Here is a 21,019-nt window from a genome sequence, read left to right on the forward strand (position 1 = left end):
GTATTATACCAATTCTCCCCTTTACGATTGAGAGATGCCGCGCAATCGCCCAGGCATGCGTCGCCACCGGGCATGCATCATGAATGGCGACAAAGCAGGCACGACCACATTCAAAACAACCCGAAGAAGAGGCCTTTTCTAGTCGCTTACGTCTGCACTCTGCTTTTTCAAGATTTCTTCAGCACCTGCCTGCGATGGCTGGATAGTGTACATTCCTCACTGCTCGTTTCTGTCTGAGAGTAGCCTGCGTATGCCCGGATCACGAAATTCAAGATTTCTTTTCTTTCAGCTTTGCACATTGCGCGCCTTTGCTCGCTGTGCTTGGGTCATGAGTAGGCCAGCTAGCCCTGGCCGGGGTTTTTTCCATTCTGCAAGCGTAATGGATGAGAAGGGAGTTTAGGAGCTTGTTTGCTTCTGCCGTGCTAGCATTTGCGGTAGAGAAGGAACGCTGGGGTGGCTTCAAGGCTCAAGTTCAGAGGAAGATGGCCCGGCAAAGCGACGTGTACTGATAGTTATGGGAGCCGGGTGTCGAACGAGATGAAAACAAACCTCCAAACTGTTATCAAAATGCGTGCCAAAGGATGTGATGGCAAGCTTCTCAGCAATGTTGTCTTGTCCAGGACGTCAGAAAAGGGTATGCGCTGAGCAACTGGATCATGACGCCCAATCGTTTCAAGATCTCGGAGATGGGCATTGGCATTTATGGCACGCGATGTGTTTTTGATGGTACGAGTCTGTACATGTCTGGAGGCAAACTTGGCCCAAGTTTCAGCCCTACAACAGCGTCGGTGTCAGTGCGTCCCGCAGAGCCGCACCTTAAACTTGTCTGTCATCCGAGCGTCTTAATTCTCCACCGACCAACGGCCGCCACCCCTCCCTCGAGCGATCCTCCGCTGGGATTTCTTCCCTGCCTCTTCTATCATAGCACACCATGGGTCGCACGAAGAAGGCAGCTCTCCACCAAGGGCGACGCGCCGGTCCAGCGAAAGAGAAGCAACCCGCAAAAAACGCACCACATCCGCAGCCACCAGCAAAGAAGCAAAAGGCCGAATCTCGAGATACTGCACACGCGAAGCCCTCCACCGCAAACACGAGCAAACCGCCTCAAAAGAAACAGCAACCAGCACCACCGCCACCGACAATACCCTTCGACCCAAACGAGCGCATCCTGCTCATCGGCGAAGGCGACTTTTCCTTTGCTCGCTCGCTCGTTTCACACCACGGCTGCGCGGATCTTTTGGCGACATGCCACGACAGCGCATCGAAGCTGGGCGAAAAGTATCCGCAGGCGGTCGACAACGTTGCGTACATTGAGGGCGAAGGCATGCGCGTAGCGTACGACGTGGACGCCACGAACCTGGGCAAGAACAAGGAGGTGAAGCGCGGCGGGCTGACCGAGGGGCTGGCGGGCGTCGAGGGGGGCGCGCGCAGCGACGACGTCGCGAGGGCGAGGGGAAAGTGGGATCGCATTGTTTTCATGTTTCCGCACACGGGCGGCAAGAGTACGGATGTGAATCGACAGGTTAGGTTCAATCAAGGTGCGCATCTCCATATAGCCACAGCCTTTTCCTTTTCTCTCTCTTTCGAGTCTCGCGCGCTGACAGTCGGTCGCAGAACTGCTCGTGTCTTTCTTCCAATCCGCGGTCCCGCTGCTGTCTCCCTCGCCCCCGTCTCCCACACCCTCGACCATCATCGTCACTCTCTTCGAAGGCGAGCCGTACACGCTGTGGAATGTTCGCGATCTGGCACGACACGTCGGACTCAAGGTGCAGCGCAGCTTTCGCTTCCAGTTCGACGCATATCCCGGGTACAAGCATGCGCGGACGCTGGGAAATATTGAGGGAGGCGGAGGGTGGAAGGGCGAGGAGAGAGCGGCGCGGACATTCATCTTTGAAGCGGGCACAGGTGGTGGAGAGAGCGGCGCAGCTCAAAAGCGTGGGAAAGGGAAAGGGGAGAAGAGGAAGCGGAAAAGTGGGGGTGACAGCGACAGCAATAGCGATTGAATGCTACTGGTCTCTAGTCGATCTGGGTTTGGAGACATACATTTGCAGGCGTTTGGGAACAAAATTTAAGAGAACTTGCTCTGGCGTGTTTGAATGGGTTTGAACAGAGCAAATATTAAGATTCGGCGCTAGGTGTCAGGCACCAAATACACCGGCTTCAGAAGCTCGGAATTGTGGTTATATTGGGAAGAATTCCATGGGTTGGAAAGAACAACAGCAGAGGGGCAAAGACAACATGCAGCTGCAACTCCGAATCTTGCCCACCGAGACCATCAACTCCGCCCGGTGCAAACGATCCAATCGCCGAAATGTCCCTTGGTCGACTGCCCCTTTCCAAACGAACGCCTTCCGAAAAACACGCTGAATCCATTGAAAGAAAGACAATAACTCATCGACCACTTATGAGATGAAGACCTTCTTCAGCTGCCCTTCCTCGTATATCAGGTTTGGCGCCAGTGGGTCTTTGACATAGCCCTTGGGTGTCCCCAGCTTCTGGTTCATTTCCATCAGGCGGCTACGTCCGTATATGCGACCCGTTGGCAGCACCACTGGATCGTCCTCGACGTTGCTCTTGGTATGGTGCGCATATGGTACGTTACGAGCCAGTTCATTGAGTTCTGTGCTGCAGATGGGGCACACAGAGGTCGAAGTGCTAGTGGCGTTGGCGGAAGAAGAAGTGTACTGCGAGTGGCACGACGGGGTCTTGAGCGCGGAGAGGCCGGCCGTGAGAGCGATGTGCAGCAGTGGGCGAGGCGGTAGAGAGTAGAGCGTATGGTGCGTCTTCATGAACAGGTCGGCAAGCTTTTGCCATCGATCAGAGGAATAGAGAGACTGTTGACGTGATTAGCAAGATGAGTTATTAAGTTGAAGGAATCAGGTATGGCGTACCCTGTACGGTTCAGCTGGTGTATCGGGAGGGAAAGCCAGGAGGCCTGCAGCGCGAATAGCGAATTGGTTATCGTGATGTGGGGCTAGGTATTTCCGCGCGTGCATTGTCGCTTCCATAAGCTTTTGGGTGTTACCGCTGCGGACCATCTCGATGTATTGTTGCAGACGTAGCTCAAATTCAAGATTACTCTGACCTTTGCGTTAGTTTTGTAGTGCCAAAATCTTGGTTAACGTACCTCGAGTTTCTTTAAGCCCTGTTTGTTATCACCGCACCATGCCAGCGCTTCCTGACATCTGCCATTCCGAAGGCTCTCAGATATCTTCTCGCACTGGACGAAGGCGTCCACGTCAACCAGCTCCTCGATGTCCTTCTCTTTGGCCAGCGCTTTGGCACTCTCTCCATATCCGCTCCTCAGAAGATAGTCTACCAGCAATCTATCCAGTCTGACCTTGCTCCATTCCTCATACTTGACGTCCGCCAGACTTGGTATTCCATAAAGATCGTCGAGATGCTGGATCCGCGTTTTCGTCGCCCGCTGTATGTTCGATTCCTCGGTGTGCAGTGTCTCGAGCTTCCTCTTGAGCCCTTGCATGCGGTTGATCATGTTGTCAAGCTGACTGAGAGTCTGAGTGGCGTCGCCGGTCTGGGACGCTGAAGCCGCGGCCGACGTGGTGTTCTTGAGCTCTTTGAGTATGTAGGTCTGTTCTCGCTCAGCGTAGCGTTGGGCCGTCTTGAAATTCTTGCGGGCTAGCTCGTATGGCATACGCAGCAGAGGTTGATCCTAGCGTTTCAGTTAGCAAAGAGGAGGGTATACTTGGAGGCGTATAGATGTCGGTGGCTGTCGGAGAGCACATACCAGTAGCAGGTGCTGCTCAGCGTTGAGCTTGGTGGACGTGAGCTCGGCCATGTTCGAAGGATGTTGAGACCGACCGCGCGCAAGGGATAGGGGCTACCAGTGTGTTATACTGTGGTTCAGGTCATGGCTCGGAGTTGTCAGGACACAAAGGTATCCGGTGGTGAGGTGCTTTAGCGGGGGAGAGATGCGGGATGCTGATTGGCTTTGGCGGAACCGCAGGGTCATGGGTACGTCAGCATGACTCGGGTGCCATTCCCAAAAAGGAAACCAGACGCTGCTGACAGATCTATTGTCCGCGCGTGTCGGGGACGCCATGGGAGTCTCACAGTATTTCTGTGTGTGTTCCGAAACAAGGAGGTATATTCACTGTCTTGAATTCATTTCATTTTCTAAACGTGCTCCCAATTACTTCGACGGTGCAATTACTTGGCCATGGTCGCACGCAAAGTCCCCAACGGTGATACCGACGGCTGCAACACGCCGTGTGATTCTTTTTTGTATGCCTAGAAAATGCCTCAATCACGCTTTGAAAGCGGAAATGATGCTAACCACATCCTCATCCTCCACCACATGACTGAGGCCAACTCTTTGCGGCACGTGTTTGGCGCTTGCCCCCCACACCAGAGCGTGTTTGAACGACTCTTTGATGGTCCGGTGGATTTGGTCGCACACGTCTTCGATTGTGGCTCCTGAGCGCACAATCAGAGCCTCACTGAAATCGGGATCCTCTCCTTTCCTGTAGCATTGTCAGATCAAAGGGAAAAAGAACTGTAGTGTGGGGCTGACCGTTTGGTATAGACACGCATCAGTCTCAGCTCTTTCCAGCAGCGCTCGACCACGTCTTGAATGCCAAGGTCGAGCTCACAACTCATGACCACCGTGTGCGGTTCTCGCGCGAGCGTGTCGAGGAAGTCCATGCTGACACTATCAATCTTGTTGTAGACGTAGAGGCTGTCGTGCTTGTTAGATGTCGACGTTCCAGTATATCGAGAGTAGCCTACCATCTGACGTATTTCCTGTGGTCCTTCATGATAACGTCGATGAAATCATCCACAGTGACTTGGAATTGATTAGCGGATTGCTTGGTATGTTTTCTCAACACGCACCGTTTTCATCGCGGACCAGGATCTCGCAGTTGAGCATCTTGTAGTCGCGGAGAATGTTGTAGACCATCTTCTCGTCAATGTTCTTGGGTGGCGTCTGGAAGGTAATCTTCATGCCACCAGCCTTTTTCTGCTTGAGATAGATGTTTGGTGGATCTCTATTCAGCCTGATACCAACGGCTTCGAGCTCGGCTTCCAATAGCGCTCGCTGCTCGGCCCTCTTGGTAGCATCAAGCACCATGAGAATGAGGTCGCTTGTCTTGGCGGCAGAAATGACTTGCCGACCACGACCTTTGCCTTCGGCAGCGCCCTCGATGATACCGGGCAAATCCAGGACTTGAATTTCAGCACCGCCGTACTCCAGGACGCCGGGAATTGCAGTCAATGTCGTGAAGGCATAAGATGCAACCTCACTCCTCGTCTTGGTGATTTTGGACAAGAACGTCGATTTACCGACAGACGGAAAGCCGACAAGCGCTATGCGGGCATCTCCGCTTTTGCTGACATCGAAGCCATCACCTCCGCCGGAACCGGCACCTCCTGCTGGCTCCAAGAGTTGAGCGCGGAGACGGGCAAGCTTTCTAAACTTGGTCAGTCTTCAAGCGCGAGCGGAATTTCCTAGGCAAAGACTGACCCCTTCAGCAGACCAAGGTGATATTCTGAGAGCTGTCAGAAATGGTTTCGCTTGGTCAAAGTTGAGGAGGCCTACCAGTAGCCTTGTTCTCTGACAGCAGTCAGCGCACACTCTCTGATGAAGAAGACTCAAAGGATGTATTTACTCTGGGTCCTCGCCATCTCCGCCTCAATTCTGTCGACAAAGTCAGCGGGCGCAGGTTCTTTCATTCGGGCACGATGCCCTACTCCTTGATCTTTTCTGTAATATTGACCATCTTGGCGGTGGCGAGGAACAAGCTCCCTCAAACCAGTATTCTAGCGACAGCGATGGTGCAGTTGGAGCAGAAGACGCTCGTGGTTTGTCCAAGTCGCGGGTTTGCTGTCACTGCCGGCATGGTTGAGACCGCTGCGTATTGACTAGGCCTTAATGGGCTGGAGCGTACTTACTAATAATGGACTTGTACACTGCCGATGCGCTACAACAATCTTACGTCATGTGGACCCGGGTACTTCAGGTTATCCATCCATGCCCTGCTCACAGCAGCTCGCCGCCGGGCCGTGCGTGCCGCTGGTGGACTGTTTCTTCCTCCAAGTCTCAAAAACCCACCGCCACCACTCGCCATGGCTGCAGCCTTCATTTTTCCCTACGTGTTGTGGCCATCATGAACCTTCAACCAGGTCAGATTCCCAGGTCTGAAGCTGAAGCTATAAGCCTACTCCATGCCAAATACGATGACGGAATCGAGTCCGGATTGTTCATTCCATTCACATACCCTTGGGTGACGTTTGGAGCCTTCCTCTGTTTTCTCTATCTTCTCGTTCCACATATTCATTCCGGCTTTCTCAAGTCCATGCGCTATCCCATCTGGCTATTGAACGCCAGTCTGTCCATTTACTTGATTCTCTACTCAAGAGCACGGAACTCCGCTCCTTCCTTTGCCGTTGGTCTCGTTGCTGCCTGGTCGCTGATATGGACCGCAACTCTCATGATTTTCAACGACGCACAGACCGACTTCAAGAGGATAGAACGCTCCGAAGGTGCACATCGCCGGTCCAAGAGCTTTGGAAATGGGGTGCTTCACAAGAAAGACGACGACGCCCCTGACGTGGATTCCACGTCGGAGCCAAACGGACACGCAAATGGGTCATCTGCATCAAGTGGGAGCTATTCCTGGCAGAGCTATCCCACCTCGCCTTTTATTGAGCGTTTGGACTGGGTTCTCGACCTCTTTTGCAACTTCCGCGGCATGGGCTGGAACTGGAGGATATCAACGATTCCGCCTCCACCTCCAGAGATACAAAAGCAGATCGCGCAAGACTCAAGCGAACCTTCACGTCCTGCAAAAACCACCAAACTGGGACTCGACGGAACTCGTCGTTACGACAACCGTGGAGAACGTCTTCGTCAAGCCTTGCTCAACTTCTTGAAAGGATACCTGGCTCTCGACCTCCTAAAGGTCCTCATCACACTCGACCCGTATTTCTGGGGTCGAATAGATGCTCCCGGACCGTCGTTTCTTCCCGAATTCATCCGCATATCTCCAGTCCTGACCAAAGCCTATCGGCTGACGGTATGTCTATACGCCATGAAGACTGCCCTCACGTGGTTCTTCGACATGGCACCTATCATCTTTGTCGGCCTGCTCGGATCCGATCTGATTGGCGCGCGGGGAGAGCCTTGGTTATATCCGGACGCATTTGGAAGCTTCAGCAACGTTTTGGACAAAGGTCTTGCAGGATGGTGGGGCGGTTGGTGGCACCAATCTTTCAGATTCGCATTCGAGGCGCCTGCGAAGAGCATCATCAAAGCATACGGGGGGAACCCAAGGTCCACCTTTGCAAAGCTTCTTCACCTTGTTGTTGCTTTTACGCTATCAGGCTTCCTGCACGCCGCAGGGAGCTACACTCAAATCGGCGACACGAATCCCCTCTCTGGCCCATTCCTATTCTTCGAACTCCAAACACTTGGAATAGTCTTCCAGATGCTCCTCGTTCGGCTTCTCCGAGGAATCGGCATTGTGCAGAAGTCGCCGAAAACGGTTCGCAGGATTGGTAACTTTATCTACGTTCACGTCTGGTTCTACTTTACGGCGCCACTACTCTGTGACGACTTCTCGCGCGGAGGCATCTGGCTCTTCGAACCCATGCCCGTAAGTCCGATAAGAGCTCTCGGCTTTGGACCAGAGGGTGCCAGTTGGTGGTGTTGGACGCATCAAGAGGATTCATGGTTTGTCAAATGGCATCGTGGAAACCGTTGGTGGCAAAGTGGCGTAGCATTCTGATCGTTTCTCCTGTCTTGCTCTACTTTCTCCTTTCTCCTCTCTCCTCCGAGTTCCTGCATCGCCAGCAACCATGCCTAGCATTTTTCTCATAACACAGAGTCAAATTGTACAGATTTTTTCCTAGCCTCACAGCTCCAACGCGATGATGTTGACGATTGGCCACTAGCGCTTACCGCCAGTGCGTGCTTGCCCGGAACCTCCCATGCCCGATCACATTCTCTCTCTCGGCTGCTGGATACTTGCGAGCCCGGCCAGCGCCAACGGCAGTCACCGACATTTACTACGTCCGAAGTTGCACGCGCAGTCTGATGTTGTGGACGCCATGAGCACCGCCTTGACCGAGCTGTGCAATCCTGCGTCCTGATTGTATCGGGACACGACGTCCACGCACACGGCAGGATTCAAGCCAGCCTCGCGACTGTGGCTCGGTGCCCAAAAGACGAGGCTACATCCTCGCTCGTTCCACGTTTGATTTTCCGGCCGACGCGAAGATAGTTACAGACTTGGTCGAAGGAAAGGCAGAACTACTCGCGGGATGGCTTGGAGCCGTCTTCCGAATATTCATGCCTCACCGACGCACTCATTCAACCCAACTGGGCGAAGATGCAGCAGGCAAGAATGCGCCATCGGTACGACAAGCGAAAAGCCAAGATAAACGAGGCAACGGGGCGGATTCAGCAGGCAGCAGCGCTAGTCTGAAGAGGCCCAACAATACGATACAAAAAAAGACGACAGTCACCTGCGTAAAACGCGTTAGCCGATACTTGCGAAGCTGCAATGCAGAAAAGCCAGAAGAATTGTGTGATTGTCACACTGCATACGTCAGTACCTGAGCATGCAGGGCGCAGTACCGGCAGTGCCGCCATTCGTCAAGGCCACTGGTGCTGACTCCAAGGGCACTGCCGGTCGGCCCCCACGGGGAGGCTGCAACGGAGCACAAACGAATGGAAGCTTCGAAGGCAAATGGAAGCATCGAAGGAACCGCGTTCCTGGGAACCTATCGAATCACGATTGACTCGAGTCCAATCTGACACGTCGGATGGCGTCAGTGATGATTTCCATCCTGCAGGCTCTTGCAGGCCCAGCGCGCAAAACGGACGAAACCTTTTTTTATTGATGATTTTGCCTTGTTTTTGAGAAGCCGGAAATATGCGCTGCCCCACAAGGCTGAATTAGATCATCCGCGCCACACCCCTCCATGTCGCTCGATGCTTCCTGGTTGGATGGTGTTTGGCACGCTAGGGCTTAGGAGAGCCTGGTCAGACCCTCTCTCGAGCCTGCTCTCAACACTCACATACGGGACGAGGCTTAGCTGCGAGAGCCTCGAAAAGAAGGACGAGCACGTCCCACCACCAACTCTGGATGTAGGCACCCACCCACCATCCACCTGACTGTCAGCAGGTTGTCCGTATTCTGTCAAGGTGGGTAGAAAGACGACAACGTTTGGTCGCTGTGTCTGTATTTATTAATGGCTTTGAAACCCACTCTTCTTCATGTCCCCATTATCACTGCCTCCACCAGCTCGAGAATAAACAGTACGTGCCTCTTTGGACAAGCAAAAGATCTTTCCTTCGTCATTTCCTGACTCGTTCTGCTTCCTTGCAGCACTATCGCTTTGGCATCAAGTTCCATCTCTTTACCACATACAAGTAGAGGTGAATACGAATATCCTTCCGTCTTTTACAAGAATCGACTCAAATCGGACACTCAACATACCGCCTTCCAAACTTCGGTGCCCCAACAAGTAAAACTGTAGGCCCACGACTGGTACAATACTGGAAAATGGGCTGCTCATCCTCTCGCCCATCGGGCAACTCATCACTCGGTCCCGCCAAACCTCACCACTCCGCACCAAACTACTACCATAGCAACGGGTCCGGGGGAAGGAAAAGAGGAGGAGGAGGGCGACGCAGACATTACGCCGACGGAGGAGGAGCCTGGATGGGCGGCAGCAGTTCAGGCGGCGACGGCGGCGGAAGCGGTGGCGGTGGATGCGGAGGCAGCAGTGGAGGAGGCGGCGGCGGGTGCGGAGGCGGAGGAGGCGGTGGGTGCTAATCTTTCGTTGCTCTTCTGTCCTTCTCGACTGACCTGCGTCGCCGTGCTGCGCTGACGGGTGTGTTCCTGAAGACTGAACGCGTCCGGAGCGCGACTACAGCGTGCAAAGCGGCAGCGGGATCGTGGGTTGGGAGTTGGACGGAGCAGGAATGAATCACGGCTTCGCTTCTACTGTCGACTCGCAGCACACGGCCGACGACAATTGGTTTCCTGCGCCGAATCGTGCGTTTGTTCGTCGGCGCGCGCACCGTCGATTCCGGGTTTTTGGTCTGAGGCCGTACGCGACGTTGGTGAGGGATCCGCATTGATAGAAGAGGTGCCGTTCCAGAGGGTCAAGATCCAGTTTTGCAGGCTATGCAGGAGTGCAGCGAAGGGGGCACGGGGTACCTATAGATTTCTGCGTCAACGGCGTTTGTTCTTTTGCACGACTTCTTCTTTTCTTCTTTCTTTCATTTTCCTTGCTCGTGGAATTGGTAGTTAGACACGTACCAAGCTCTCTTCCGCCTCAAGATAGGAGCGACTGCTAGCGGAAAACATGATGCTGCCCACGGATCACTGATTCTCTCTCTCACTGAGGTGTGTTGGCTCGACCGTGGAAAAGAACGGAAAGTGTAGCTTTGACGATGGTGGAAAGAAGATAAGAAAAAGCGCAGCAGCGCTCGTCGTCCTAATAATGCTGGTAGTCCTCATCATACCAACGGAACAATCATGTCTTTGTTCCCGTGGAACTGCGCAGCCGAACCGACCAGCCAACTCCGGTCACCCACCACCCATCGTCCAGTCTGTCGCGTGATACAAAGGCTCTCTTTGTTCACGAAGCGAGGGCTGATTGGCTGGCGAGCGCGACTCGCGCCTTTCGCCTGGTCTTGCTTGCCCGGCAGCTGTTTAGCGCGCCGGACGTCTGCAGTGCGGGGAAAAAAATATGTAAGGAGCGAAGGTCATATTCTGGTTGATTGAATAAAGAGAGAAGAGTGAAAGACGCGCGCGTGGATATTGGAGGGTGTTTCGGCGGGATGGGTGTGAACACTACAGGTAAGTCCATTTCGACTATGTGATGAAAGATTTGACATCGACAGAACACGCCGTATGTACTGGTTGAACTCAACGTAAAATGTGGACTCGTTCAGGGGGGTCCCGCTGAGTACACGGTATTTCTTACAAGTTGCCATGTCGCCAATTCTCAAAGTCTGTAGATGGCGGCAAGTCTTTTGATTATGACCGTTGCTTGCTCTCCGTCAGACATCTGTTCTGGCTTGCGAGGAGCATTCAGAGGTCTTCGACGACCGCCACGCCCATCTCGCCATCTGCAATAGCCTTCATTATATCCTCAACTTTCTCTCCACGCTCAAACAGCACCAATTCGAAGGTCTGCGTCCACGTCTGTCCATTGTTCTCGAACCAGTCACCCAAGCTCCGCACGCAAATCTCGACCTGCCGCTTCAACGGCGCGTGATCCTTTAGGTACAGTATCTGGTCTGGCTCCAGCTTGCACATGTCTTCGACGACGTAGTAGTGTGGAATATCGTCGCCCCAGCCCTCAGCGCCCGGCTCGTGGTGCGGCGTCGCGTTGTACTTGGAGTGGTGTAGGCGATTTCGGTCAGAGTCCAGGTGGTTATGGAAGCCGGTGAGGGCGCTGGGGCTGGAGTGGAAGGGCGACACGAAAGGGTTGGTGGACGCAGGGAGCGGGTAGTTGAGGTGTATATTGAAAAGCAGCTGGTTCTGATCTTTTTCTGGGAACCGCCTCTTGAACTTGCGCGCAATAGTCCCGTTGCTCGGGCAGATGTTGCCGTCTACCACGTCTCTAAGCACGGCGTACACGTCGGCGATTTCTGTCAGCTCTAAGGTGCTCCAGTTGTGCAGGAGTAATGATCGGTATCGACTCGTCAGAACGCGTGACTCGCGAGGGTAGTCTCGATTGTGGAAGGCGCGACCGTAGAGCCACAGTCGATAGAGCGCTCGTCTGAAGCGATACTGCTCTTGTGGTGAGAGAAGTCGCCGGTCTTCAAAGTTGTGTTTCCATTTCTTGAATGGGTATATGTCCGCCCACTGCTCAGCAGTACGGCCAACGTGGAGAATTTGTTTCAAAAGGGCGATCGAGAAGGGCGCAGAGCGTATGACGTGAACTTGCTGGCTGGCGTTGTATGTAAGAAGTTGCGTCGCATCTACGAGAGGCCCGAATTGTCTTTCTGCAGCAGTCTCCAGGATTGGAATCTTTCTCGAAAGGTATATGCTGCGGAAGCGGTGACAGGTTGAAGAGAGAGCCAGTACATCTTCGACCGAGCAGTGCAGGTAGATGTTGGCCACAAGCTCGGTCGCAAGGAACTCGAACGCCATTTTGGTCTGCTGATGGAGAACCGTAGAGCGAATTGAAGTCAATGAAATCGAGAGCGCCGTCGCTGTCTTCTTCGTTGACCGAATTCACAAGATGTCTGTTCCTTTTGGTCGTCGTGCAGCTTATCCGGGAGATTGTTGGATACCAAAGCGCCCGAGTCGGGTAGCAGCAGAGCTACGCAAGAAGAGAGAATCGTGGTGTTGCATGACGAAGGAGATGCATGGCCGGCGCATGGCCGGATGGGCAAAGTTCTGTCATTGAGGGCGGGAAGGAGTGATGGGTAAAGGCAAGGAGCAGTGAATCGTACAGTGGCACCACAGGCGCCGTCGGTCATCCACCGCAGGACGGGATCCCCAGAGCGCACCCGCCCGGACCACCCGACCATCAGGTCGCCAAGACAAGCGCGTCATCACTATCGCCTGACGCTCAGAGGGTCTTCCCGTCGACGCGCGACCTCGCAGTGGGACAGTGCGAACTTTGGACGTGCTTCTCTATTCGTCTCTTCCAGCGCCTTCATACGACCAATCGACGGTCAAAAATCACTCGGCTCATTGCATCAACCTCACGATAACGAGATCCAATGGACGCGTCCGCGATCCCACCTTTCCTCCGACTCCCATACGAATTGCGCCTCCAAATCTACTCCTACACTCTGCCCAAAACCGTCCACGAACCTTCCAAGCAGGATGACAATGGTTTGGTCTGGCAAAGAAGTGACATTGCTCTGCTCTCAGTCAATCGCCAAATATCCGAAGAATGCCTCGACTACCTCTATGGCGACAATACCTTCGTGGTGGAGTGCGGCTACTCGAAGATCGAATTTCGCTTTCGAACCATTCTACCTGACAACCACAACCTCGCGCCGAGCCGTACATACTCGTTCCTTGACCACTTCTCGCAGCGCAATATCCAGAGGATACGGCACTACCTTATCCATGTTGAGCGCGTCGACAGCTACACGGGCATGATCAAGTACAATTGCAGCGGAAGGGGGCTGACAGACCGGACAAGGGAACAAGTACGGAGACTGGTGGAATGCGTGCGCTACGGGGCTCTCCAGAAGATGGATGTCCGCTTCGTAAACTACGAGGGACGCTGGGAGACGCAGGAAGTGCTCAGGCCTCTGGTGCTCCTCCGAGGAGTGCGCAAAGCCACCGTCTCGGGAGGTCTCAAGCCGGAATTCGCCAAGTACCTGCAAGACAAAATGATGGAGACTGGGGATAGGATTGGCGGCGAAAAGTCGTCCGCTCATCGACCTCGGGATTGCAACATGCGAGAGCAACATCGTGATCCTGTGCCTCCGCTGCTCGAGAAAGTCCTGCTAGCCAGCTAAATCTTGGTCCACGGATATCTATATTTTCCCAGACTCCAAACGCCGTCCGACATGCAATCGCTCAAAACACTTTTTCCCTTTTACGCAAAGAGAGCCTTTTCATTCAGGGGATCCACCTCCTTGACGCGGCTGCCCTGGCTGTTGAGACCGAGGTCGCCACGCTTGGCCTTGAGCTCAAAGCCCTTTTCAGCGCGGAAGTTGCGCTTTGCCGCCTTGGACAGCCTCACTTCTCTCCTGACCTGGTTGGGCGAAACAAACTCCTTGTTCTCGAAGATGATGGGGCCTCCAAAGCTGGACTCCTGGATGATGATTGGGGTGAGGACGAAGCGCGGGCCAATCTCGACCAGCGACAAGTTGGTGTCGTTCTTGTTGCCCTTTTTCGGTGCGTCGTCAATCTCCATGGCGCCATCCTTAGCAGGCTTCGATTTCGAGGCCTCAGTCTCGTTGATCTGATAGCACCTTATCCAAATCTTGCCATCGGCGACCGAGAACGACATGACGTGGTCGACAAAGGGCTTGGTCTTGCGGGCAGTCTTGGGAACGCTGAAGGTCTGGAGGAAGAGTTCTTTGATGACGCGCAGATGGGCTTGCTTGTCGAAAGAGGCGTCGAATGAGAGAACAGGCCGGGAGCCCTTGAGACAATTGCCGGTAAAGTGGAGCTCCTCCATGGTGTGCACTGGGCGGACGAGGTCAGTATGCAGCTAGAGACAGAAGCGGAAATTCGAGAGCCTACAGTTTTGCGCGTGGAACTTGACAGTGGGACCGTTAGGAGGCTTGCTCATCCACAGGTAGAGGTCCTGGCCCTTGCGAGCCTCGAAGAAGCAGATGTTGTTGCAGTTGTACAGTTCGGCGAGCTCGTTGAGCTGGAAGAGTTTCGTCTTGGTGTCGAGCTTGGCATCTTTGCGGCTGTGGGGCAGGAGAGAGTAGAGATCGTTCATCAAGTGCCGGTGGCTGCGCAGGCAGATGTTAGTCGGAAGGATAGGTAGGGCATGCATGCGGGCGTCATTACCGGAAGGTCACGCCTCTGGAACTGAGAATCAGGACCTTGTTGCGGACCTTTTGCTTGGTGGAGGCGGCGTCGGCATCGTCGTGGTCCCGGGCGCTGGCCTTTGCGATTGACTTGTAGACGGCGGCCATGGCGAAAACAGCAGCGGATGGTGATGATTCTGGGACCCGCGGGCTGCCAAAAAATCGTCGGAGGTAGACGGCGGACAGGGTGGGCCGTGCACCGGATGGAGGATGTTCCAGCCCGCCGGACCAATGTCAGGCAGGACCGGGGTCGAGTGCCAGTGCCAGTGCCAGTGCCAGGGTCGAGGCGGGAAGAGGCATCCCCAAGAAACGACCTGACCGATGTTGATGCTGGATAATATCTGACGAGGCGCCCGGAGACGGTTCGTGTCGTCGCCAGATGGACTGGCTGACTCCGCCCACGGCCTTTGGTGCGCATCTGGTTTCGGTCTCCCGTTCCCCAGGCCATGTAATGTAGTCTCGTAGCAGGCCCTGGACGTCTTCAGCCGCCGCCATCAAGCACTGTCAACCACCGTGTATCTCGTCGCGCCAGGCCTTCGTGCATCCCATTCCACCTCGCCAGCGTCATCTTGTCCGCGTACGGCACGCCCGCTTGGCATCTTTCGCGCATTTTGCCGCAGAGCCGACTGTTGGGCTCCGCCGCCGTGTCCCCACACCCGTGGCCAGTCCAGGACGTCGACTTTGTATGCGAGCCTCAGAGTTGATGCACTAGGACTTGGACCAACCCGGTCGCGGCCTCGCAATCGCCTGCGCGATCCTGCCTACCCTCTCCCTCCTCCCACCCTCCGTTCCTTGATGGCCTTCGCCCTCCACGTCGCCCATCATCGACAACACACGGCCGCCATCGACCCGCCATGTTGCCCGTGACGATGCAGCGCCTGGCCGATGGCGACGACGCCAACCGCGACGCAATGCCAGGGGACCACCAGCCCCAAGCCTACAATGCTGCCCACTCGCCCACCCACACGCCCTTTGCTGCCGACCGAGCGCCATCTTCCAACCCGTCGACGCCAGCGCCCTTGCCTGTGCACCCATCCTACAATCACCCAACTTCGCCGTCTGCCGCCGCCAGCTTACCTCCCATCGCGTCGACCCTGTACCCGCGCGATCCTCCCCCCTCGGCCTCAAAGTACTATGACCCTACATCCGACCACGCCTATCCTGCCGCTGCCCGTTCAGAATCACGCTACAAAGGCCACTACCAGGTGCGTTGTTGGCCCACGGTTGTGCCAAGCTCCAAGAGAATGAAAGCACCGCTAACACCGCGCATGTCAGACTCGGGAACCCTACAATTACGGCGACGCGCGACAAAGCGGGAGCTCCTACCACTCACCAGTAGCCGCGACTTTCCCTCCGCCACTCGCACCTCCGCCACCTCAATCATCATCTCATCCGCAACCCCAAACCGACCAACCCGTGCCATCTCCATCATCGCCGACTCACCATCACGACCACAGCAAAACCATCATGTCCGGCCCATCGGGTGGCCCGTCGACCGCGCCAGCCCGAGGGCCTTCAGCAGACGTGAGTTTTCGTCCTTGGGCTTCATCCCAGGCTTGGTGATTGACAATTGCTAGGCTCCTCCTCGTGCCGATCCCATGTCGCTCTCCAGCATCATGTCCGGCTCCGAGCCGGCGCCCTCGACTGCGCCAACCTACCAGGCTCCCACACCTCAGCCCAGCAAATCCTACGCGGACCCCCAACCTCCGACCAAGACAGAACCTGCTCCGTCCTTTTCATCTCCCGTCGAGTTCAGACCGCCGCCCCTTCATCCAAGCTCAGAACACGGCATGACAAACGGTTTCTCTGCACCATTGCGACCCATCTCGGGCAACATGGTCGAAGATCCGGACCCGAAAGAAGTAGACGTCGAGTTTGCCCGCATTGAGCACATGGCCGCGAGCGATGGCGACGACGCGGGATGGGACGGCTATCGCCAAGAATACGAGGAGCGAGGCAAGAAGCGTGTGCTTGACGTCGACAGAATTGAAGATGGTAAACGCAAGGTAGGGTACTTCGTGTCATATTTCCCACGCAAAGCTAATCAATGCATGCTAGCGTCGCCGTACTGCGCACCTCAAGCGCTACCAGGACGCGTTCTCGACCCACGCAGTTCAAGCCAAATGCAACTTTTTTGCGCAGCACGAAAACGAGGCGTGGCAAGAGGTGCAGGCCCGGGAGATTGCTGAAGAGAAGGAGCGTAAAAAGGACATGCAGCGGAAGCGGCGGCGTGAGAAGACTCTCCAAAATGAGTTCCAGAAGCGCGACGAGGCCCTGGCCAAAGCCGAGAACGCGACCGACGAGGAAGAAGTCAGGAGGTGGATGCAGGAAGCCGAGAAAGCGGAGCAAAAGGCAAAGAATACCAACCGACTGCTACAGGGAGGCACACCTAGCGCGGATATTCGCGAGGTCACTCCTCACGCTCCGAACTTCGAAGGCGGCACAATGTCAACCTTTCAAATGTCCGAGGATGGCGGCGTTCGCGACGGCCGAAAGGCTAAGGGCCGGCAGGGCGCAAGACCTCGCAAGAGCAAGGAGCAAAAGCAAGCAGAGAAGGACGCTGCCGCTGCCGCGCAACTCGCGCTTGATCGTGGCGACGAACTCCCGGCGATTGCTCCCAAGGAAGAAATGCGACTGGATGCTCTGAAGAGGGAGCGCAGCTTCACCGAAGAGTCGAGTCCTCCGGTCGCCTCTGTGCCGACAGCAATCGCGCCTTTCGAATCCAAAGAGTACAACAAGCTCTACGACGCTATCTGGAAGGATCTGGCGCGCAAGGATGTGCCCAAGGTCTGCCGCATCAAGGACAACTCGCTCGCGACAAAGCAGTCGAACCTGCGCAAAACTGCCCAGCTAGCCTCCAAAGAAGCCCGAAGGTGGCAGCTGCGTACAAATAAGAGCATGAAAGATGTCCAGGCCCGCGCAAAGAGAAGCATGAGGGAGATGCTCTCGTTCTGGAAGAGGAACGAAAGAGATGAGCGGGACCAGAGGAAGATGGCTGAGAAGCAAGAAATGGAGAATGCGAAGAAGGCTGAGGCTGAACGTGAAGCCAACCGGCAGAAGCGGAAGCTCAATTTCTTGATCTCCCAGACTGAGCTGTATTCCCACTTCATTGGCAAGAAGGTCAAGACGGATGAAGTCGAGCGATCGACGGACGACGTCGGCGTCTCGAACCAGACAATCAAGCAAGGCCAACCGGACGCGCACACGGTCGATCTTCCGGCAAGTCACGCCAAAGTGGACGCAAAGGTCACGGGCTTTGACCAGCTCGATTTCGACGCCGATGATGAGACGGCGCTTCACCAGGCCGCAATGGCAAACGCCCAGAATGCGGTCAAGGAAGCCCAAGATCGCGCGAGGGCTTTCAATCAAGGCAACGAGGATGCGCAGGCCGACTTTGACGACAGTGAGGAGATGAACTTTCAGAATCCGACCAGTTTGCAAAGCTTGGACATCCCGCAACCGAAGATGCTTTCGTGCCAGCTCAAGGAGTATCAACTTAAGGGTCTCAATTGGTTGGTCAATCTGTACGAACAGGGCATCAACGGCATTTTGGCCGACGAAATGGGGCTCGGCAAGACTGTCCAGTCAATCTCCGTCATGGCTTACCTCGCCGAAGTGCACAACATCTGGGGACCATTTCTGGTGATAGCTCCAGCTTCGACGCTCCACAACTGGCAGCAAGAAATCACCAGGTTTGTTCCTGACCTCTCCGTCTTGCCCTACTGGGGAAGCGCCAAGGATCGCAAGATTCTGCGAAAGTTTTGGGACCGCAAGCACATCACCTACAAGAGAGATTCGCCGTTCCACGTTTTGGTAACGTCATATCAGCTCGTGGTCCAGGACGCGCAATACTTCCAAAAGATCCGGTGGCAGTACATGATTCTTGACGAAGCACAAGCCATCAAATCCTCTCAGAGCTCTAGATGGAAAAGTCTCCTGGGCTTCCACTGCCGTAACCGTCTTCTGTTGACCGGCACTCCGATTCAAAACAACATGCAGGAACTATGGGCGCTTCTTCATTTCATCATGCCAAGCTTGTTCGACTCCCACGATGAATTCAGCGATTGGTTCTCCAAGGACATTGAAAGCCACGCGCAATCAAACACCAAGCTCAACGAGGATCAGCTGAAGCGTCTTCACATGATTTTGAAGCCCTTTATGCTTCGACGTATCAAGAAGCATGTGCAAAAGGAGCTTGGAGACAAGATTGAAATGGACGTCTTCTGCGATTTGACCTACCGCCAGCGCGCCTATTACACCAACCTGCGCAACAAGATCAGCATCATGGACCTCATCGAGAAGGCCGCGGTCGGAGATGACCAGGACACGGCTACTCTGATGAATTTGGTCATGCAATTCCGAAAAGTCTGCAATCACCCGGATCTGTTCGAGCGCGCCGAGACTCACTCCCCAATGTCCCTCGCCCACTTTGCCGAGACTGCATCCTTCATGCGTGAAGGCCATGAAGTCAACGTCGCCTACTCGGTTCGCAACCTCATCGAATACTCCATTCCCAGTTTGATTGGCAACGGGCCTGGCAGGCTCTCCGTCCCAGGGCCGGAGAACCCACAGGCTGGTTGGAGAGGTAAATACCTGGAACATTTAATGAACATCTGGAAGCCGGACAATGTTCTCGAGAGTTCAAGGCAAGACGGCGAGTTTTCATGGTTGCGCTTTGCCGACACATCGCCCAGCGAAGTCTTCTCAGCTGCACATAATGGCCTCTTCCGCCGCACCGTGGACATCACGAGGAAGCCCCGTCAGCTTGGCCGATTCAAAGTTCTCTACGATGAAGACGACGGCAATTACCAACCAACGCACGCCATGTTCAACATCGTACAATACAACGATCGCCGGCCGCTTGCAGAGGTCACCAACGAAGGCTTCATGCAAAACCTTCTCAACATCTCGAACAGCGCGTATGCGGCTACAGGACTCGAGATAATGGAGGCGGCGTCGAAGCCCGGTGCCTCTGCTCCGCCTATAGATTTGTTCTATCCTAGCCAAGACGCCATGACGGAACAACGCACAGCCAACTTCAATCCAGAGGTTCGGGCTGCGCTCTATGGCATCAACGAAAGAGCTGAGCAACAGCTGCTTGAGGCCAAGGTGGAGCCCGACAGGTTACCCATCACCGACATGCTTCCAGCCCCTTCCAATGCCAAGCAACGTTACACCCACGTCACCGTTCCCTCGATGAGACGCTTCGTCACCGATTCCGGCAAGCTTGCAACTCTGGATCGACTCTTGAAGAAGCTGAAGGAGGAAGGTCACCGTGTCCTGCTTTACTTCCAAATGACACGCATGATTGACCTAATGGAAGAGTATCTGACATACCGCAATTACAAATATTGTCGTCTCGACGGATCTACCAAGTTGGAGGATCGTCGCGACACTGTCGCTGACTTCCAGACACGGCCCGAGATCTTTGTGTTCCTCTTGTCGACTCGCGCGGGTGGTCTTGGTATCAACCTGACCTCGGCAGACACGGTCATATTCTACGACTCTGATTGGAATCCCACGATCGACAGTCAGGCTATGGATCGTGCTCATCGTCTCGGTCAGACCAGACAGGTGACGGTATATCGTCTCATCACTCGCGGCACAATCGAGGAGCGCATCCGGAAGCGTGCCTTGCAAAAGGAAGAAGTCCAACGTGTTGTCATCTCTGGTGGCGCAGGCGCACAGGTCGACTTCAACACCAGATCCAGAGAAAACAGAACCAAGGATATTGCCATGTGGCTCGCGGATGATGACCAAGCTGAGATGATCGAAAAGAAGGAAGCAGAAATGGCAGCTGCCGAGGCCAATGCGCCAACGGGCCGTAGGAAGAAGGCTCAGGCCAAGAAAGCCAAGGAAATCAACCTCGACGACATGTATCATGAAGGTAGGTCGAATCTCCGGCTCGAGTATTTTGTGGTAGTGACTAACAGTCAATGTAGGCGAGGGCCACTTTGACGATGGCAGTGCGAAGCCTTCTGGAGCAGCAACACCTGTTTCTGAGGTGCCGGTCAAGGGCAAGCGAAAGGGGATGTCAAAGAAAGCAAAGACGCTCAAGCAGCGTCTTGCGATTGCTGATGGCTCTGGTGACGTGCATGGGTGAGCGAGTTGTAGCGGAAATTTTAGGCATGATAGCCCTGGAGTGATTTGGTAATATCCGGAAGAGGCTTATGACTGACTGACGGGCATCAAGTTCTGGCATTTCGACATGTTTGGCCCACCGACTTGAGGGCACTTTTTTCTTTCGGGCACTACTTTTTGTGCGAATGCGGGATACACAAAAACGGTGCAGGCATTAGAGGCAGCGGTGGCATGCTCGCTCTCGTCATAGTGAAAACGTCGAATGAGTACCCAATGCGTCACGATGCTATCATTCTCTTGGTAGACATCACCGGTTTCTTTTCTGTTGTCCTTTTGATGTAGTAAGAAGAAGACTCCGGCATCATTCTTTTTCATTGTACACTATGGCCATCCACAGGTCTTTTCAAACTTGCGACTTTATCGTGTAGGCTACATGTAGAC

General features: G+C 54.7%; 9 protein-coding genes across 9 annotated transcripts; 5 read left to right on the forward strand and 4 right to left on the reverse strand.

Annotated features, from left to right (window-relative positions):
- Window positions 1-817: 817 nt before the first annotated feature.
- On the forward strand, window positions 818-2,275 carry J3D65DRAFT_637329 (uncharacterized protein). Its single transcript, XM_066801490.1, has 2 exons — window positions 818-1,538; window positions 1,615-2,275. The coding sequence occupies exons 1-2, from the start codon at window positions 932-934 to the stop codon at window positions 2,001-2,003; spliced, it is 996 nt and encodes a 331-aa protein (XP_066651170.1). The 5' UTR covers window positions 818-931; the 3' UTR covers window positions 2,004-2,275.
- On the reverse strand, window positions 2,100-3,874 carry J3D65DRAFT_637331 (negative regulation of gluconeogenesis). The gene is made up of 4 exons (XM_066801491.1): window positions 3,749-3,874; window positions 3,128-3,673; window positions 2,892-3,080; window positions 2,100-2,834 (listed from the first exon to the last, which is right to left on the reverse strand). Exons 1-4 carry the CDS (start codon window positions 3,797-3,799, stop codon window positions 2,403-2,405), a joined length of 1,218 nt encoding a protein of 405 aa, XP_066651171.1. The 5' UTR covers window positions 3,800-3,874; the 3' UTR covers window positions 2,100-2,402.
- Window positions 3,875-4,114: 240 nt separating this feature from the next.
- J3D65DRAFT_637334 (P-loop containing nucleoside triphosphate hydrolase protein) lies at window positions 4,115-5,814 on the reverse strand. The gene is made up of 8 exons (XM_066801492.1): window positions 5,713-5,814; window positions 5,631-5,659; window positions 5,561-5,575; window positions 5,486-5,510; window positions 4,855-5,432; window positions 4,750-4,807; window positions 4,535-4,699; window positions 4,115-4,484 (listed from the first exon to the last, which is right to left on the reverse strand). Exons 1-8 carry the CDS (start codon window positions 5,739-5,741, stop codon window positions 4,268-4,270), a joined length of 1,116 nt encoding a protein of 371 aa, XP_066651172.1. The 5' UTR covers window positions 5,742-5,814; the 3' UTR covers window positions 4,115-4,267.
- A 314-nt stretch (window positions 5,815-6,128) lies between these two features.
- J3D65DRAFT_559484 (membrane bound O-acyl transferase family-domain-containing protein) lies at window positions 6,129-7,748 on the forward strand (the record flags this gene model as incomplete). The annotated part of the gene is made up of 1 exon (XM_066797409.1): window positions 6,129-7,748. The coding sequence occupies one exon, from the start codon at window positions 6,129-6,131 to the stop codon at window positions 7,746-7,748; it is 1,620 nt and encodes a 539-aa protein (XP_066651173.1).
- A 1,511-nt stretch (window positions 7,749-9,259) lies between these two features.
- J3D65DRAFT_637346 (uncharacterized protein) lies at window positions 9,260-10,470 on the forward strand. Its single transcript, XM_066801493.1, has 2 exons — window positions 9,260-9,792; window positions 9,876-10,470. Exons 1-2 carry the CDS (start codon window positions 9,740-9,742, stop codon window positions 10,282-10,284), a joined length of 462 nt encoding a protein of 153 aa, XP_066651174.1. The 5' UTR covers window positions 9,260-9,739; the 3' UTR covers window positions 10,285-10,470.
- A 444-nt stretch (window positions 10,471-10,914) lies between these two features.
- J3D65DRAFT_111816 (uncharacterized protein) lies at window positions 10,915-12,491 on the reverse strand. Its single transcript, XM_066793730.1, has one exon. The coding sequence runs from the start codon at window positions 12,135-12,137 to the stop codon at window positions 11,070-11,072; it is 1,068 nt and encodes a 355-aa protein (XP_066651175.1). The 5' UTR covers window positions 12,138-12,491; the 3' UTR covers window positions 10,915-11,069.
- Window positions 12,492-12,730: 239 nt separating this feature from the next.
- J3D65DRAFT_537763 (uncharacterized protein) lies at window positions 12,731-13,171 on the forward strand (the record flags this gene model as incomplete). Its single annotated transcript, XM_066796712.1, has 1 exon — window positions 12,731-13,171. A coding segment is annotated over one exon (441 nt), but the record flags the coding sequence as incomplete, so codon positions are not given.
- Window positions 13,172-13,348: 177 nt separating this feature from the next.
- Window positions 13,349-14,859, reverse strand: J3D65DRAFT_637351 (Brix domain-containing protein). The gene is made up of 3 exons (XM_066801494.1): window positions 14,478-14,859; window positions 14,202-14,419; window positions 13,349-14,144 (listed from the first exon to the last, which is right to left on the reverse strand). Exons 1-3 carry the CDS (start codon window positions 14,603-14,605, stop codon window positions 13,549-13,551), a joined length of 942 nt encoding a protein of 313 aa, XP_066651177.1. The 5' UTR covers window positions 14,606-14,859; the 3' UTR covers window positions 13,349-13,548.
- Window positions 14,860-15,148: 289 nt separating this feature from the next.
- On the forward strand, window positions 15,149-20,560 carry J3D65DRAFT_111902 (SNF2 family N-terminal domain-containing protein). The gene is made up of 4 exons (XM_066793731.1): window positions 15,149-15,702; window positions 15,773-16,021; window positions 16,075-16,503; window positions 16,556-20,560. The coding sequence occupies exons 1-4, from the start codon at window positions 15,352-15,354 to the stop codon at window positions 20,453-20,455; spliced, it is 4,929 nt and encodes a 1,642-aa protein (XP_066651178.1). The 5' UTR covers window positions 15,149-15,351; the 3' UTR covers window positions 20,456-20,560.
- The last annotated feature ends 459 nt before the right edge of the window (window positions 20,561-21,019 follow it).

Source organism: Phyllosticta citribraziliensis (genome assembly GCF_038025025.1).
Source record: "Phyllosticta citribraziliensis strain CPC 17464 chromosome Unknown J3D65scaffold_12, whole genome shotgun sequence".
Classification (NCBI taxonomy): Eukaryota; Fungi; Ascomycota; class Dothideomycetes; order Botryosphaeriales; family Phyllostictaceae; genus Phyllosticta; species Phyllosticta citribraziliensis.